The 17,733-nt window shown below is 63.4% G+C and overlaps 5 protein-coding genes across 5 annotated transcripts; 4 read left to right on the plus strand and 1 right to left on the minus strand.

Annotated features, from left to right (window-relative positions):
* The first annotated feature begins 59 nt into the window (after positions 1 to 59).
* On the plus strand, positions 60 to 4,331 carry CHLRE_01g027800v5 (uncharacterized protein). The gene is made up of 10 exons (XM_001689510.2): positions 60 to 363; positions 431 to 533; positions 867 to 951; positions 1,131 to 1,248; positions 1,465 to 1,626; positions 1,798 to 1,920; positions 2,195 to 2,341; positions 2,948 to 3,208; positions 3,375 to 3,434; positions 3,697 to 4,331. Exons 1-10 carry the CDS (start codon positions 178 to 180, stop codon positions 3,841 to 3,843), a joined length of 1,392 nt encoding a protein of 463 aa, XP_001689562.1. The 5' UTR covers positions 60 to 177; the 3' UTR covers positions 3,844 to 4,331.
* Positions 4,332 to 4,333: 2 nt separating this feature from the next.
* Positions 4,334 to 6,809, minus strand: CHLRE_01g027850v5 (uncharacterized protein). The gene is made up of 7 exons (XM_001689967.3): positions 6,630 to 6,809; positions 6,274 to 6,512; positions 5,975 to 6,034; positions 5,485 to 5,694; positions 5,088 to 5,175; positions 4,803 to 4,885; positions 4,334 to 4,658 (listed from the first exon to the last, which is right to left on the minus strand). Exons 1-7 carry the CDS (start codon positions 6,706 to 6,708, stop codon positions 4,566 to 4,568), a joined length of 852 nt encoding a protein of 283 aa, XP_001690019.2. The 5' UTR covers positions 6,709 to 6,809; the 3' UTR covers positions 4,334 to 4,565.
* Positions 6,810 to 6,900: 91 nt separating this feature from the next.
* CHLRE_01g027900v5 (uncharacterized protein) lies at positions 6,901 to 8,981 on the plus strand. The gene is made up of 7 exons (XM_043058591.1): positions 6,901 to 7,062; positions 7,237 to 7,329; positions 7,489 to 7,545; positions 8,039 to 8,125; positions 8,357 to 8,458; positions 8,615 to 8,681; positions 8,835 to 8,981. Exons 1-7 carry the CDS (start codon positions 7,028 to 7,030, stop codon positions 8,901 to 8,903), a joined length of 510 nt encoding a protein of 169 aa, XP_042928505.1. The 5' UTR covers positions 6,901 to 7,027; the 3' UTR covers positions 8,904 to 8,981.
* A 48-nt stretch (positions 8,982 to 9,029) lies between these two features.
* Positions 9,030 to 13,824, plus strand: CHLRE_01g027950v5 (uncharacterized protein). The gene is made up of 10 exons (XM_001689511.2): positions 9,030 to 9,697; positions 9,984 to 10,112; positions 10,288 to 10,419; positions 10,628 to 10,741; positions 11,056 to 11,310; positions 11,532 to 11,720; positions 11,935 to 12,111; positions 12,308 to 12,433; positions 12,640 to 12,798; positions 13,024 to 13,824. The coding sequence occupies exons 1-10, from the start codon at positions 9,224 to 9,226 to the stop codon at positions 13,192 to 13,194; spliced, it is 1,926 nt and encodes a 641-aa protein (XP_001689563.1). The 5' UTR covers positions 9,030 to 9,223; the 3' UTR covers positions 13,195 to 13,824.
* Positions 13,825 to 13,909: 85 nt separating this feature from the next.
* CHLRE_01g028000v5 (uncharacterized protein) lies at positions 13,910 to 17,731 on the plus strand. Its single transcript, XM_043058592.1, has 7 exons — positions 13,910 to 14,203; positions 14,338 to 14,496; positions 14,642 to 14,796; positions 15,042 to 15,209; positions 15,394 to 15,523; positions 15,788 to 15,950; positions 16,124 to 17,731. Exons 1-7 carry the CDS (start codon positions 14,144 to 14,146, stop codon positions 17,071 to 17,073), a joined length of 1,785 nt encoding a protein of 594 aa, XP_042928506.1. The 5' UTR covers positions 13,910 to 14,143; the 3' UTR covers positions 17,074 to 17,731.
* The last annotated feature ends 2 nt before the right edge of the window (positions 17,732 to 17,733 follow it).

A 17,733-nucleotide genomic window follows, 5' to 3' on the forward strand; every position in this document is an offset into this window, starting at 1 on the left:
AGGGAATCGACGGCAGGGCACAATCGTGCTTCAGCTTCTGAAAGACTCTCGCGTGGAAATTTGTTTGAGGCTCGGCGTTTACTAGCGTGTATGATGTTTTGAATCTGCAAGGATTATTCATTGGAATAGGCCTTTGACGAAGCAAAACAAGGACGGGCCAGCAGGGCCCTTGCCAAAATGTCCTACACCTATCTGAACGACGATGGCTCCCCAGAGACAGTTAAGACGTGGTCAGATATCCTGGCGAGGGAAATTCCCTGGGAGACCTACGCCACAGCGAGGCTGGTCACCGATAAGGACCTGCAGCTCATCCGCCGCTATGACAAGCGGTCTTCTGAGCTAAAGAACTCCATGCTGGATGAGGTGGGCTCGCCGGTGAGGGTGCACGCCAGTTGGGACCAGTTCTGACCCCGATCCTCCACTCCTGCAGTCGGGGCCGGCCTATGTGGAGGCCTTCATGACCGTGCTGAAGAATGTGACGAAGCCGGAGACCGTGCAGTACGTGCTGGCAGTGCTCATCCAAATGCTGCAGGGTAGGCGTGTGCACTCGCGCTGGCATCGCGATTTTGGGGGCTGATTGAACCTCTACCGGCGACTTGGCGAGCTGTTGGGGCGGATATGGTTCCCTTAAGACAAAATGGAATTACTGGCATTACCTGAGCGTCAGGCCCAGCTGCGGGGTCAGGCACGCCAGCAGGACCGGTTGGCCACGAACCGTGTAGGGGTCTGGCGACTGTGCGCCTTGTGTGGCCGCGCTGTGAGGGCCAGCACCCAACCACAATCATGACAACATTGAACACATAGCCTGGACTCGGCTCAAGCCCGCTGCTTACGCTGGTGGCCTGCGCTCGCCGCCTGCCCCGCAGAGAACCCCAGCCGCGCTCGCCTGTTCCACCAGCAGAGCGACCAGCACCTGTCCTCGCAGCCGGACCCCTACACCGTGCTGGAGAGGTGAGCATGGCGCAGGACATCCGGAGATGCCCAGGGCTTGGCTGCTGGACACCTAGCACCAGCGGTCGTTGACGGTTGGCCGCCAGGCACGCAACCGGGATAAATGGCCGTGGACGCGGCGGTGTGGCAGGTGCGCCGGGGACGCTGACGCCCAGAGGTTTGGCTGCTGTTCCGCGCAGGCTGCTGCAGCGCCAGGACGACTGGTGGTCGCAGGATAAGGCCTGCAAGCTGCTAACTATCGTGATTGAGAGCCGGCCGCGCAAGGCGACCGGCGCAGAGGGGGACCCGGCCGAGACGGTGAGCTTGGGCTGACGCTGACGCACGGTGCATTCAACTGGCCAGGAGCGGGGCCGGTACAGCGCCATAGCCCCTCCACTGTGCCGAGTGGCAGACGCCTAGTTGCATACAGCCGCGCCTGCTCCCAGCGCGTGCTGGCTCACCCTGTGCCAACCCTGTGTCCCCAACCCCGCCCTCACCCAACCCCGCCCCCACCTCATTGATTCGCTACTGCAGCACATCAGCCTGTTCCTGGACTGGCTGGTGAGCCAGCTCAACAGCCGCGCCAACCTGGCTAAGAACCCGCCCGCCGTCATCAACACCTGCATCAGCTGCCTGGCGGCGCTGCTGAAGGAACGCGCCACGCGGCAGCTGCTGCTGCGCGCGGGCGGCCTGCAGGCGCGTGCGGGGAGGGGAGTGGAGGGATGCGGGACTGCGCACGGGCGCGGGCGGGCGGGCAGGACTGGAAAGCGGGCAGGCGGCAGCAGCAGGGCAACGCGGAAGCCGCCAGGCAGCACCGTAAACCCCCTCCCTTGCGCCCACCACCACTCCCATCACCGGTACGTGCAGGTGCTGCCGGCCGTTATCCAGCGCGCTCGCGAGACGCCCAGCGGCTCCCAGCTGCTGTACGAGACCTGCCTGTGCGTGTGGCAGATGACCTACCTGCGCCAGGCGGCGGAGGTGATGGGCCAGGTGCGGACACAGGCACACAGGGGGGCGCGCGCACACGCACTCGGTGCACAGTCTGCCTGCACATTCTGTGCATGCAAAGCACCGGCCCCTTTCCTTGTCTTTGTGGAGTATGCATGAACCGTCGACATCCTCAAGAGGCTGAGTCTGGTTGCTGGTCAGGCACAAAGCTGTTGGCCGGTGGGCCGCTAGCGCCAGGCAGCTTTCATACACGCCAGCAACGGGCTGTGTGGGAGCCAGGCGCCTGAGCCTTCGTGTCGGCCTTGGGCTGCTGCAGGTGGGCATCATCAAGCAGCTGGTGGAGGTGTGCCGTGTGGCGCAGAAGGAGAAGGTGTTCCGCATGGCGCTGGCGGCGCTGCGCAACCTGCTGGGGTACCAGGACCTGGGCCTGGCCTCGGACATGGTGGAGGCGGGCCTCAACAAGGTGGGGAGCATGTGGGGATGGACGGGCAGGGGGCCGGGGTTGCGGGGGCGGGGGTTGCAGGGACGGGCAGCAGCGGGGGCAGGGGCGGGTGGTGGAGATGGCGGCGAGGGCAGCAGCCATTGAGTGGGGTAGGGTAGGCGTCCGTGCGGCATGGGGATGGGTGGCCGGGAAGGGCAAGAACGTGTGGCAGGGGCGGCTTGGGGTTCAGAGTTCAGCACTGGCGCCGGCCGGATGGCAAGTAGAAGCCTAGAGCGGCGCTGGGGAATAGGGGGTTTGCAAAGATGGCATAGAGGAGTGTAGCGCGGTAAACAGCAGGCGTTGGGGCGCGCGCACCGATGACCAACCGGGGGGGGGGGGCATTGAGCGGGGCGCAAGCTGCAGAGCGCGAGCAGGCTGTGTGGATTCGGAAAGGATCTATCATGGCGGCGTCGGCATGCCTGTCACGGATGGCGCTCAGTCCCGCAGCTGGTTAGGCACCGGCAGCGGGCGCCTCCGCCACGCCGTGTCGAGTCTCGCTGCAGTTTTTCGCAACACCGAATCACCAGGCTGAGGGCTCATGGTTCTGCTCGGTGCACTCAACTGGCGGCTGTGGTATGCGGTGCGCAGGTGGTGGTCACCCGCCAGATGCAGTCGTGGGGCGACGAGGACGTGGTGGAGATGCTGACGTACGTGGACGAGAAGCTGAAGGAGGGCATCGTGTTCCTCTCAAACTTTGACAAGTACAAGAAGGAGGTGCTGTCCAACACGCTGGACTGGAGCCCCATGCACACCAGCGACCTGTTCTGGCGCCAGAACGCGGAGAAGTTCGAGGAGCGCGACTTCCAGGTGCTGCGCGTGCTGCTCAAGATCATCGAGACCAACCGCGACGTAAGTGTGTGTCGCAAGGAGAACAATAGCATTGGGGCTGCTGCGGAGCCATGGCTGTGCACTCGGCCGTTCGGGATCCAACCCGTGGCTCGGGAGTGATTCAGGGCTGTCGCGCGCTCCTTGCTGTGTACCTACCGCCCCGCCGCTGTATGCCGCGTGTGCGCAGGTCAAGACGTTGGCGGTGGGCTGCCACGACCTAGGCCAGTTCATCGTGTACCACCCCCAGGTGCGAGGTTGCGCGTTGCGAGCGGGGAAGGCCGTAGCAGCCGTTCACGAAAGACAATGTGTATGAGCACCGGAATGAGTTTGCATTGCCGATGGGGCTTGGGTGGGTATACAAGTAATACAACAGACACGACGTCCCGTCGCTGGGCATCCTCCTTGGCCTGGCGCCCTTGCCTGCGTACGAATGCGGCTCCTGCCTTCCGTCCTCAACATGTTCATCCGCCAACCCTGTCCCGCTGTTCCCGCCGCGCCGCCACCCTCAGGGCCGCTACATCGTGAACGACCTGCGCGGCAAGGAGCTGGTGATGCGGCTGCTGGGCCACAGCGACGTGGAGGTGCAGAAGCAGGCGCTGCTGTGCGTGCAGAAGCTCATGCTGAGCAAGGACAAGCTGGACTTCATCAAGTCGTAGGCGGCCGATGCGGTGGAGCAGCCCTTGGCCTGGAAGGCACTGCTGGGACGGACGGAGAAGGTGGACGCGGCAGCGGCGACGGCGTAGGGGCCATGCACGGGGCTTGCTGCAGGGCCTTGTCGTCAGGCCACGCCCCGGCGCCGCAGTACTGGAGTATGGCGGCGGCCGGGGAGGCCGGAGGCGGGAGCGGGCGCCTTCCAAGCAGAGGGCAATCGAGCGAGTGTGCATGAGAGTGGGATCTGGGGAGTCAAGTGGGGAGTTTTGACCGGGGCGCGGGTTGGTGTGCTGGCGCCAGCTGGCGCGCGCGTCGGGGCTTGCGGACATACAGCGCAGCATTGCGCATTGACAGGTGACGGAAATCAAGAGATGGCGATAACAACCAAACTTGGCGCGCACGTGAGGAGGTCATAGCACAAGAAGTGCAGACGCCAATCTACCGGCTGACTGAGTGTGAGCTGCGGGGGGAAGCACTGTAACGCCGGGATATGCATTGCAGTGTCCGTACATTGTTTCCACCAGCAGCCACCAGCAGCCACCCAGCCACCCAAAGAGCACACGCTCCTGTACTGGAGACGTGTCACCGCTGGCTCAGCCCAGCATTCCTCATGCCCACCAAGTCTACATCATCACCACATTCCACAATGCTCGACTCCGCTGCAAAACACCACGGTATGATGCAGCTCAACTAACAGACTCGCCAGAAACGCGTAAACTCTTGGCCATCAAATGAATCCACGAATGTTACGAATGCCCAGCCGAAAGCCGCCGTTCCGGAAGTTGTTGATCACGCCGCCGTCACTGGTAAACTTGGACACCTGCACAAAGCCAGAAGATACGTAGATGACACCTTGATTGTTGCAGCAAGGCGGTCTTGCTTCCAGGCTTGCACCGGTTCACTGTTCACTTCAACATCAGTTCACCAGGTCAGCAGCCCTGCCCTGCCTCCAAACCCAGCGCACCATCAGTCCCAGTTGCCGAATCTGCAGCCCCTGCAGCGGCGGCCGGTTCGGCACGGTTCGCCCGCGGAACGTCGGCTTGAAGCCTGCGCAGCGGGCGCCGCACACAGGCACGCATTGGTCAAGAGGACATTTGAAACTCACCTTCACCAACCTACCGGTACTATCAGCACGCTGCCGCCCAAGGCCCTTCTCCCACCAGTGGACAGAGAGCGCGGGCACCAGGCAGCGCAGGCGGCACCCCTAGCGCCCTACGACCCAAATATGACCTCGTACGGCCGTACCCACCTGCGAAGGGCAGCTCCACCTGCGTCCAGGTCCCGGCGGGCGGCGTGAAGTCGTACTGGTATTGCACCCCGTCGTAGTCACCGTCCGTCTGGCGAGTCGCGGCGCGGCGGTTTGGGCGAGTGGGGCATGTGATTCAGGTTGCCAGGCCGCCACACAGCGTTTGGTGCAGACATACAGTTGTTCGGACCTGCCGCCGCAGGCGACATCGCTTTCCCGCCGATTGCTCCCGAACCCAGCAAGCACTATCCAATCTTCTGCCCGATGCCCACATACGGCAGCTCCCCTCCCCCCGTGTGATTTGATCACTCCCTTCTTCACATGAACGGCTGCCCCCACCCTGTTCCCCTCCACCCCGCCCTGCGGCGCTCCCCCGCCCCACTGCCCGGCCCGCCCGCACTTTGGCGCTGAGCTTGTACTGCCGGCCGTCGCCCTGCACCGTCATGCGCACGCCGCGCGCCGCCGCAAGGCTGCTGAAGCCCGCCCAGTCGTCGGAGCGGAGGCTGGCGAAACCGCCGCCGCCGTCTGTGGTGACCCGGCCGCTGAACACGGCGGCCCGGTCGGCGGGGTTGTAGGTCAGGCCGTCGCTTTGGGACATGCCACCCATGATCTGTGAGGAATGGGAAGGAAAGGTACAGTGGCAGGGGTAAGGGGCAGGACTTGGTGTGGTGTGTGAGGGGTCAGGGCTGGCGATTTGATGGAAGACATGGTTGGCGAGCACTTGATTTTGCCACGGTCTGCAGCACGCCAGGCTTCTACGGTATGCGCGTCGGCGGGCTCAAACTACACCGTGTGACGATTGCCGCCCATCGCCCACCACATATCGCCCACTAGGCTAACCCACCCGCCCTCCAGCACTGCCTGCCCCGTGTCCCCGCGCCGGCGCCCACCACGTCGTCCATGATGCGCCAGCGCGGCGCCACCGGCAGACCCATTTCAAAGTTCAGCACCTGTGCGTCACCAGCAGCATCAGCAGCGTCAGCAGGAGCAGCGGCAGAGGAGCAGCGGCACCGTGGTACCGTGTTGACATGCACGGATGGCAGCCAGCTCTGATGAGAACCGCTCTGCCTCACAAGCATACACGCCTAGTACGACGATACCAAACAGGACCGTGACGCCCAACGGGCTCCAGCTTCATCCCCACTCCAACACCCCACATACGCTGCACCCCCTGCCGCCAGCAACGCACCTCAAACTCGCCACCAGGACCCGCGCTGGCAGCCACACGCGCCGCCGATTCGCGCGCCGCCACCGCGCCGCTGAGGATGGAGTCGAAGGAGCGGCGCATGATCCAGGCGCCCTCGTCCTTGCTGCCGGCCTCCAGCGCCCGCCGCACCGCATCCTGCAGCGCGGCCTTCTCGCCCTCGCTGGCCGAGCCCTTCTCCACCAGGTCGAGTGCGGCGCGCACATAGGTGTTCATGCAGCCACCTATTTGGTGAGCGGTTGAGAGGAGGGGCGGTGGCAGAGGGGTCAGGGAGCCGCATCCGTGTGGCGGGCCTCAGGCTGCCCACCCGTCGGTTACAGGAGCTGCGCGTTGCCACTCACCTGGATCCCCAGCATTATAGATGGGCGCTCCAACAGCGATGGCATTGCGAATGCTATCGGCAACCACCGGCGTGGCCATGCTGAAGGATGGCACAGTCCTGGCCTCAACAGACAACCCAAACCCCGAGCTCCCGTGCGCTTGGATGCAATGCCTATACACGGCGTTACGCGCCCCAGAGCGATGTCTTTGGCAGAAGTTTAATGAGTTCCCGCAAATGGGCTTTCGCGTTGCCAGGGGAAAGCCCTCGTCGGCTAATCCCTTATTAAAATCTTGCTGACCTACAGTATGTAAATAAACGCAAAATACAGTATACGACTTCTGCGACTGTTGCACAAATCTGTCCGCGCTCTTATTCACCCGCTGCACACAAGCATAGCTGAGAAGTGACGACAAGATAATGATAATTTCAGCGCCCATCTGCAGAGTTCTCATGTAGGTCGGCTTTCGGGCGTCCATCGCTCGAGGCTGTCGCACCGGTTCCGCGCTGGCAGCTTGTGCAGGGCGCTGGACGGAGGCGCTTTTGCTTAAATTCCAAGAGGCCAGCGTGTCCAATGCCACGAAGGCGCCCGCGAAACCATGTCTGCTTGTCACCTGCTCCGTGTGCAGGGTGGTGCTGGGCTGCGCGTTCCCAGCCTACATGACCCATAAAGCAGTCAGCTCCGGCAACACACAGCAGCTACGGCACTGGTGCATATACTGGCAAGTGCGGATACGGCGGGCGGTCTTGCAACCCTGGGGCTGGCGTGCCTGCATCGCCCTGCCCGCCCGCCCGACTCGCAAACATGCGTGTTCCACCCGGTTTGCGCTCACGCCCAAAAGCATGTCCAACTTCCGCGCGCATGTACCCGCTACTTGCAGGCTGCTGATGGGGTTCTTCATGTGCGTGGAGTGGCTGGCAGACCTGAGCATTTTCTGGTGGGTCGGATACTGAAACTGAAAAAAGATGGCGTCTCAATTAGAGGTGTATGTGACGGGACAACTGGCGGTGAGGGCGGGAGACGGGCACTGGTGGTCGCAGCCACCTCCGGTGCCACGAGCAGCCGAAGGTCCTGTTTACGTTCGCAGTGGGGTTCGTTGCTGACAGTCTCGTGGTGCCGTACGTCGCGGGGCCCGGCTGGTGCAGCAACGGGTGGTCACGGGGTGAGCGTGTCCGTTGCAGTCCATGCCCGGCACTGCCTCACCCCGCAGCCCCTAAACTCCTGCAGCCGCGTCCGGCCTAGGCATGGCCTTGCTAGGCATCTCTCACACACCTGCCCGCGCCCGCGTTCTCCTCCACCTGCATCTACGTCGCCATGCAGCCCCTCCTAGCTCGCCGCCTTGCCCTCGCCCTCACCCTCACCCTTGCCCCTCCCGCCTTCCCTGCTGTCCCCTGCCTCCTTTCCCCGCACTCCTCCCCTGCCCGCAACAGGCTGCCGCTGTACTACGAGGCCAAGCTGTTGTTCGTGGTGGCTCTGTGGCACCCGCGCACACACGCCGCCATCACCCTGTACGACACGTGAGTGCAGTAGAAGTAGCGTCAAATGGATGGAGGTCGCCGTCCAGGGGCCAGGCGGCAGTGGCTGAGCGTTATGTCCCCCAAACACCGCTAATGTGCTAAGGAGCGCCTCTGACGGCATGGCTGGAACTGGCGTGAAACAAAGTCGGCCTGACGCCGACGGGCTTTTGGCTGACACGCTGAAAACGACTAATTCGTGTGCCGTCCTGCTGCCCCATCTCCCCTTGTCAGCTACATTCTGCCGCTACTACGCCAGCACGAGGCAACCATCGACCGGCATCTATCAGAGACGCGCGCACGGCTAGCGGACGCGGTGACAAGCCAAGTAAATGCGTGAGTCAGTGGCGTGACCTGGCAGTAGGCTTTTGCACCCTTGCGAGAGCGAGAGCTGTGAGGCCAGCTGGCAGTAGCTTGCGGCGGCCTCCACACTGCAGCACATTTCCTGCACCTTGCCACCTGAACACGCACATGTTGTGTGCTGGACCACAGGGCCCAAGGCTACGTCAACAACAATGCCGGCGCGATACTGCAGGGGCTCCGCACCTTTAGCGAGCAGGTGTGCGGGGACTTGTGGCACACGCTTCTCCTGGCGCAGCAGCTGCGCACGCGGTGCATCCACACACACACGGCAGTTGGGCACCCGCCTTCAACAACTCTCCCCTTGCGACACAAACTCTTACCCCAACCTATCACACCCTGCCCTTTGCAGAAACCGGGAGCAGCGCCCGGGTCCTTCTCCGGCCAGTTCACGGATTTGAACCATGCCAAGTCGCAATAAGGAATTCTTTCCTCTGTTTGAAGCATGTTTTTAAGGATATCAATTGCAATCATGAGTTTGTTGTAAAAGAGCCCACACAACAAGTACTCATTCCCGCATCGGCTTGGCAGGGCTCAGCCGCGTGAATTGGAACCGGCACAGTTTCGCTTAGAGTTGCTTAGATACAAACAGATACCTAAGCTCCTCTAGAAGGCCGGGCGAAGTCAACCTCGAACTTAGAAGCCGAGCGACATCTCGACGGAAGAGCGACCCTTAGCCCGCACCGACTTGACGTAGCTAATCCATACGGCTGGGAAAAAGACGCCTGCCTCTAGTCTGCTATGGACAGGCCCTCTAGCCGCGGAGCACTTGCCCTTGGCGCAGGCGGTCTTGGGAAAGCACCGACTGGTGGAGCAGTGCAACAACCAGATAGGCCGATGACTGGACAACGTGGAGCGGCGCCGGCCGGTCCCATGCGCGCCCCAGCGGGTGCCTCCATTATCGGTGCCGGTCCTCCAGGCACGGCCATGCGCGGAGGCCCCGGCCCCGCCGGTGGGCCCCCCGGCACCGCGTACAAGCGCATGGGGACGGCATCTCAGCGACCAGGGACAGGACAGCAGGCGGCAGCAGCGGCGGCAGCGGCACGGGCAGGCCAGCAACTGCAGGTGGAGAACCGGCCCATCACCAACCATGGTGTGTCGGGCATGAAGACGGCCGCGGCGGGCGTTGGTCGCCAGGTGCTCGATAAGAACTACTTCATGAACGAGCTGCGGCAAAAGCGTATGGAGATTGCGCAGGTCACGTCAAACATGAAGGTGAGGCAGGCCACGTCCGGGCGAGGGCGCCATGCCATGTGGGCATGTGTTCACGCAGTTGCGGCCGCGGTGAATCGGTCAGCCGCAGAACCAGAGAGACTGGCACATGTTGTACCACTCACAGTCACATACTGGGTTGGATTGGGGAATTGTCAGGTGCCGCTGCGGCGGGGAGCTCTCCGTCACCGCTATGCCCCCCCCCGCCCTTCTGCGACAACCTGTTTCCTCCTCATGCCCCACACCCCGCGCTCCCACCTGCTCGCCTCCCACCTGCTCGCCTCTCCAGTCCGACCTGGAGGCTCTGGAGCGCAAGCAGGCTCAGTACAACAGCATGGACAAGCGCGCCTCCGACCTGAGCAAGGAGGTCAAGATCCTGCAGGAGGCCCTGGCAGACTACAACACCGTGCTGGACAAGGTGCGCAGATGCGAGGGGAGGAGTCAACTCCACGCCACGAGCGAGGGGAAAAGGAAATAGGGCTAGCCGAAAGGGACCTGCCTAGTGCTGTGAAAAGCATGTGTACACCTGGCACGCGCCGCTAACCCTTCCGCGGCCGTCCCGCCGGCGTCCCCCGCTCCCTTGCTGCTCGCAGGTGGGGTCGCAGGCGCCGGTGTACGTGATCCAGCAGGAGTTCGCGGCGCTCAAGGACCGCAACGAGCAGCAGCGCAAGCGCGTGGACGAGGTGCTCACGGAGCGCCTCAACCTCGAGTCCAAGGCCAAGCAGGTGCGTGCGTGTGGGCGTGCCGCGGCGGTATGGGCTGCTTGCGGGAGTGTGGGCCTCTGTGCGCACCGGTATCTTGAATGTTTGTGCAGTGGGTTGGATGGGTACAGGCCGCGCACGCACAGTCTGCCAGTCGCCCGTGTGTCTGGCTGTGTGTTGGCCGTTCCCGTTAGCCTGACCACTGCCTGTCGCCCCTGGCTGCCCTCGGCAGGCCGAGTCCAAGATGTCTGAGATCCAGGCGTCCATGGACCAGCGCCTCAACTCTATGCCGCCCAGCCAGCGCAACGAATACACCACGCTCGTGGCCGAGCAGCAGCAGCTGCAGGTGGGCGCGAGGTGTGGGGCTGTGGAATTTGGAATGTGGGCGCGAGGTGTGGGGCTGTGGAATTTGGAATGTGGGCGCGGGGTGTCGGGCTGTGGAATTTGGAATGTGGGCGCGGGGTGTGGGGCTGTGGAATTTGGAATGTGGGCGTCTGCGCGCGGGCGGAGGGGCTGGCTGGAGTGTGGGGCGGTGGGCGCAAGCGACGCGAACCGCGGTGCACATGCCCCTCAGCACAGACGCTTCTTGCATGCACATGCACGCCCGTCCTAACCCCGAAACCCTATAACCCCCTCCCTCCCATCCCCTCCCCCCTGCAGGCCGACAGCAAGCGCTTTGAGGAGGTGCTGGACGAGCTGGACAAGGCGCTGCAGGCCAGCGAGGGCGAGCTGGCGCGCAACCCCTTCAAGCAGCGCAGCCTGCAGCTGCAGGAGCAGATCCGCGCGCTCACGGAGAAGAAGTACGAGCTGACGGAGGAGGAGCGGCAGAGCAAGCGCTCGCCCGAGGAGCTGCGCGCCGACCTCATGGCCAAGATCAAGCGCGACAACACCGAGGTGGAGCAGATGACGCAGCAGGTGCGCAGGAGGCAGGGGCAGGAGGGGGGGGGCGGGAGCAGGAGGAGTGGGGTGGAAGCGGGGAGCTGAGCTGCGGCTGACTCATGGTCTTGCGGTCTTGGCGCCGTGCGTTAGGAGCAGGATGCAGGAATGTGGCTGCAGCCGGCCCGTGCAAACATACCGTACTGGACAAGTAGCGGCGCGCAAACCCTCGTTACCGCTTCCCCCTCTGCTCTCTGCAGATCCGCGAGCTTCAGGACCAGATCAAGAAGATGGAGGAGCGCGTCAAGAGCCTGGGCGGCGCCACCAGCGGCGCGGCGGCGGCGGAGGAGAAGGCCAACCGCGAGAAGTTTGAGGAGCTGCTGGCCAAGGAGCGCGACCTAAACAACTTCATGGACGGCTTCCCCAGCCGCAAGGCCGCCAAGATGCAGGTGCGGAGGCGGCGTCGAGTGTGTGGTAGAGGGGTGTGGGAGAGGGTTCTGAGGGGGTTGCTTGGGAGTCTGTGCATGTCTGGGTGCGTGCGCTGTGCGGCAACAAGAGGGTACGGTTCCTTGCAGTCAATATCAGCGCTGCCCTGCCAGCAGCACATTGTGGCTGACCATACGCCTTCGTGTTGGCCTCTGCCCTTGTCCTTGGTGAGCGCAGGAGAAGCAGCAGAAGGAGGACGGCATCGTGGGCGTGCTGGAGAAGATGGTGAAGATGCAGGGCATCATTGGCTCCAACCTGCCCAGCCAGAAGAAGTACAAGGAAATGCAGGACGAGCTCGAGTACAAGAAGATGCAGCTGGAGAACACGCAGACCACGCAGGAGCGGCTCAAGGAGGTGCGTCGGGGCGGGCTGGCGCGCGCCGGCGCGGGGCTGGCGAGAGGTGTGGGCCCAGCGGGCCGTGGGTTACAGGACATGGAAACTGCGCAGTCCTTGTCGACACCGGCACTGCATGGCCCGAATTTTCATGCATCTATGTGCAAATGCAAACATCATTGCATAACGCTGCGCGGAACGTCTTTTTGCCCCGCAGGAGCTGACCATGCGGCGCACAGAGCTGGAGAAGATCGATACGCTGGAGGACAAGATCAAGCTGGAGCTGACGCAGCTGGCGGAGCGGCAGGAGGCCATGGAGAAGGAGATGGGCGAGTTCGGCAGCGTGAGTCACAGGGCCGGTGGTGGGAATAGGTTTGAAAGGGTAGAGACACAGGAGGTCGCGAACACGTCGCCATTGTTACTGCTTGACTTTTGTAATGTAGCAGAGGTTTTAAACCCATCCGCTTTGCCAGCATCAAAACATGTTGGTTGTGCAGGAATGCTCACCCAGCTTTTGTGTCTATGTCCCGCTCCTCTTGGACCTCTCAGGTCGAGGACATCCAGCGCAAGGCCAACGCCGCACGCGAGCGCATGGAGGGCCTGCGCAGTGTGCTGTTGAAGCGCAAGGACCTGCTGCGCTCCATCGTGGCGGAGCGCGGCCTCAAGTTCCAGGCCAAGCGCGCGCAGCTGCAGGACCACAACCTCCAGGTGGGGACGGGCGGCTGCAGCGGCGGGCGTCGCAGAATCAGGGCGGCTGCGAGCGTGCATGGGGTGCTGACCGCGCGCCTGAGAATGCGCCCTGCCTCCCTGCGCATCTAAGGTCACGATCACCTGCTTGGCACGTCGGTGTTTGGACAATATATCCGGTCTGCACTTCACCGCCACCAACACCCCGTACACTCCTGCACGTCCGCCGTGCGCCTCGCCCCACAGGTGCAGCTGGAGAAGATGGAGGCCAAGCTGAAGAATCTGAGCGCGGGCGTGTTCGAGATGGACGAGTTCATCAAGGCCAAGGAGAGCGAGACCAACTACCGCCAGCTGGCCTCCAACATAGCGGCGCTGGTAGACGACCTCAACGTGCATGTCAAGAAGGCCGTGGTGTAAGAAGGAGGCAGTGGTGTAAGGGGTCTCCGGAGGAGGGCGCGTGCCGTTGTTGGGGTGTTGGGGGCGCGGCGCGAGAAGTACGTGCGTGTGGCGTTGTGCCTTTCAGCAGGCTGCACGTGTAGTACGGTAGTCAAGGTGAAGGGCGGCCTGGGCACAGGAGGATGCTGACGCCGTGACGGGTGACGATGACAGGCCATCGCGAGTTTGATCTCTGCTGTCGAGTCATTGACTTGGGTTCCTAGACAGGTCGGGCTACAAGCCCGGAGGTTGATGGCTCACCTCGCAGTGCGCGGACAGCAGGTGTGGCGCATGCGCATGTGCCTCAGGAGCGCGGTGCGGACCAGGGAAGATGCGATGGGAGTAGGCTAGGCCTGTGTGAGGGCCCTTGCCGAAGCGCCACGGCCATTCCATGGCCTGGCCCGAAGGCAGCGCTCGTGGTTGGATACTGACCAGCGGCGTCAAGCGGCGTACGATGTCAGAAGTGGAGCTACCGCCCCTGCACAAGGGGTGATGTACATACTGTTATTTAGGAGTCCGCTGCTTATAGCTACTGGACTGCAGAAGAAGGAGGCTGCAAGGATCTGATGGAGGCGCTGGTGTGTATGGATGACGCTGTAAGAGATGCACAAGAGCGCATGTCCGTACGGCTATGCGATGTGCCCGCCCCCGGCCCCTCGCCTACCTGCAGTCTTCTCCCACTTTGCATACAGACCCAGCCAACACAGCCTTACACATGCTATAAAACTGTAATATGTCGCCAAGCGTGTCTTGGGGCCCTATGCCGGGCGGGCGAAACGTGAACGCCTTCAATGTGTTTCGCAAGGACGATGCCGTCGTCCGGGCCCTTCAGGGGTCCCAGGTGGCACTCCATGAGTACCGTATGGCTTATGATAACCTCTTGCAAGTAGCTACAGCGGACCGGGACGACTGGAGCAAGCAGAAAATCGCCATGGAGGACGATTTGCGGGCGCTAGCCATTAGGAACTCAGAAGCGGAGCGCCTCTTTAAGGTGAGATATGACAATATTTGGCCTGGCCTGCAGTGCGACAGCGACTGCAAGAAAATATGCTCGATGCAACGCCCGCAACCGCCGGAGCCGGACCCACATGATTTGACAATTCACGTCGATTAATGCACCCGCAGGAGCAACTTAAATCACTTCAAGACTCACTGAATCGGGCGGAGCAGGCTTACGCAGCGCTGGATGCCGAGTCGCGTGAGAAGGAGGCGCAGAGCGAGGCCTCAATTGCGGAGCTAATGGAACGCGCTGCTGAGTTGCAAGACGAAATCGACCAGATACAGGCAAGCGCGTCGGCTGGCAGGGGTTACTTAGTTGCAACCACTGACACAACCACTTTGGGTTTCGCGGCGCTCACCCTTCGTCTACCGCTCGCGCTGACTGCTCGCCTCCCGGACTCCCCGGCCCTCGACCTTTCGCACCTCGCAGGCGGAGCGGCTGGCACTGCTGGAGCAGGTGGCAGGGCTGCAGGCCGACGCGGCGTTGAAGGACGCGGCGGTGGCGCGTGTGGCGGAGCTGGAGGGCGCCATTGCGGCGCTGCGGGAGCGCGCAAAATACCTGGTGGCGGACCTGCAGCGCGACAAGTGGGTGACGTGGCGGCGCATTGCGTGGCGTGTGTGGTGGACGGTGCGGGTGGCCCTGCAGCAGCCTTTGTGATGGAGCGTCGAGGATCCTGCTTTGACTTCATGATGTCAGTGCATTTAAAGCGTGCAAGTGACGTGTGAAGGACGATGCGCCAGCAAGCACACAGCAATTCGCATCCAAATCTTCCACCAAGCGTAGCGCTGACCTCCTGTCCTTCACCCACTGCCCGCCTGTCACGGCGCAGGGACGCGGCGGAGTCTCGCATTGTGGAGCTGGCATCGGACCTGTCGATCACGCAGCAGCAGCTGGCGGAGCAGGCGGCGGCGCGGGCGGCCAGTGAGGACGCGGCGCTGCGGCTGGCGCTGGAACGGCAGCGGCTGGCGGCGGCACTGGAGCTGGAGAGACTCATCAAGTGGGTAGTTACATAGGGTCGGGATTGCGTTGTCATGCATGGCGTTTGAGTATGGGCAGAGAAGTTTGGGCCTGTAAGGGATACGGTATGATGTCCTGAGACGTTTAGTACGGAGCGGCCCGCCGCCCGTTCGTTGTCCGTCGGGCTAACACCTCTACCTGCTCCCACGGCCCGATCCACCCAGCGAGCCGCTGCGGCACACGCACTACGCCACCACCACCACGCTGGCACACGTGATGCGCTCCACCGCCGCGCCCACCGTGCAGCAGCGCTCGGGCGCGCCGGCACAGGTGCACACGGCCGCCTCTCCACAGGTGCGTGTGCGGCGCTAATGCAGGTGGTGGCCGTGGTAGAGCCGCGGTGTTGCCAACGTCGTACACTCGCAGCTGCTGCACTTGCATGTGTAGTCATGAATGGAGCTGCATCCATGATTTACATCGGGTGCCCGGCATTGGGCCGGAGTCGGGCACAGCCGGGAAATAAGCGTGATGCATAATGTTTGCATGCGCACCAGCGGCCGCTCACAATAGTGTCTGTGCCCTGAAGTAACGTTGACTACCATGTTTTTCCCTCTGCAGTACTGGGCTGCTGGTACCAGTCCCGACTTGCTGACTGTATCGCGGCCCGGCAGTGCGCCGCCGTCAGCCGCCAAGCTCACAGCAGGCGGCGTGACGGCTGGCGGCGGCGTGTCGCCGCGCCCCCAGCTGGACAGCGTGTCAATTTCCCGACCGGACATGTCAGGTACGTACGTGTCGAGGCGGAAACCGTACATGCATGGGTTGTGGCTTGTCGCATTGCTGCGTCGAGTAGATACGAGTGCAAAGCAGCTACGGTACGTCAACGTGCCCAGGCGCCCGGGTATGCAGCTCACCATGCCTCTGCTTGCCCCCTGGCCTGCTGTACCCTGACTGCAGCTGCCCTGACCGGCAAGGACCTCACTCGGCTGGGCCGCGCCTGGGGCACCACCACCACCACCGCCGGCCACCCGCACCCGGCCTACCCGGAGAACGTCAACTCCCACCTCACGCCGCCGCCGCCCGGCCCGCCGCGCCGCACCACCACCGCCGCCTCAGCGGCCGCCGCGGCCACCGCCACGGCTGCTGGCCTGACTACGGCTGCGCACGGAACCGCAGCCTCCCGCACCCGCGCGGCCGCCACTGGCGCAGTGCCCGCCTACTCGCCTTTCTACGGCAGCCTTGCGGCCTCTCGGCCCGCCGGCACCGCCTCAGGCTCTAGCGGCGGCGCCTTTGGCACCAACTACCCGGTCCCCACCGCGGTTCCCATCACAGCTGCACCTCCGGCCTTGCACTACTCGTACGCGCCGCCGTCGGCCACTGCAGCTGCGGCGGCGTCCACTGCCGCCGCTGCCACAGCCGCAGCTGCCAGCAGCTCTGGCGGCATCGTGCCGCGCTACCTGACAGACATGCCGCGTTCGCCCGGCCCGCCCGACAACGCCTCGCTGTGGCTCACCACTGGCGCCTGGGCCTCGCCCACGGCAGGCAGGCCAGACTTCCTCGCGGCAGCCCTGGCGACGCCACCGGTGGGTGCGTCGCCGCTGCCATCGCCATCGCCATTACGCGGCGCGATGATGTCACCGGCGGGTACCGCCTCGCCGGCAGCGGGCAGCGCCAGCCGCCGCGGCGCCAGTGCACGGACTCCGCCCGCGCCTGCCGCCGGCAGCCCGGCAGCCCGGACTACTAGAGCTGGCTCTGGTGCTGCGAGCAGGGGCGGCGTGAGTGGCGGTGGGGCCCCGGCAGCGCCGCACCCGATAGTGGCGCTGCGCGCGGGGCGGCCGGCCATGCGCTCGGCGATCAAGGCAGAGCGCAGGGAAGGCTCGGGCGCGTCGACCCTGGTCTACGGCTAATGCAGCAGCATTGGACATCCGAGTGGCGGGTGGCGGGTGGCAGGTGGCAGGTGGAGTGCGGCAGGCGATTCCGCCGACTGGCGCAGCGGCGGGGTGGACATATGGGGCGGCGCTAGATGCCGGCAGTGGAAATGCCGATGCGAATCAGTGATAGTTGCTGTGCCCGTACATTAGGCGTGCAGCGGTGGATTGCAGCAGGGGCAACGCGTGAGCGTGTTCGGTTTGTAGCAGCTGCATGCAATGCAACACCAACAAGTAAAGGGAGACTGAGGTGATCAGGTAAGGGAGATAGATGCGCTGGCGGCAAACCGGCAGCACTGATCCATGTGTGCTGGGGTGCTGGGGTGCAACTCATACGAACTACCGGAGCTGTGTACAAGGCGTGGAGACGTGCAGTGGCAGTGGTGTGGTGACGCCGTCAAGGGCACAATTGCCGGCAGAGCAGCTCAGGTGTGTCCGATGCTGGGAGCGGGAGCTGTGTTTGTTGCAACTCAAGCAGCTGCTGAAGTACAGGCACAACTTCTCTATTACAAGGCATGCGACATACATGTGTATATCATGAGTGTACCTGTTGAACCTGGCAGTAGCGTTGGTCTCAGTCCTCGTCAGCCCCCTGGGGTCCATACTTGAGCCAGTGCCCGATCAAACTCAAGATTCTAC

This window comes from Chlamydomonas reinhardtii, chromosome 1, assembly GCF_000002595.2.
Source record: "Chlamydomonas reinhardtii strain CC-503 cw92 mt+ chromosome 1, whole genome shotgun sequence".
NCBI lineage: Eukaryota > Viridiplantae > Chlorophyta > Chlorophyceae > Chlamydomonadales > Chlamydomonadaceae > Chlamydomonas > Chlamydomonas reinhardtii.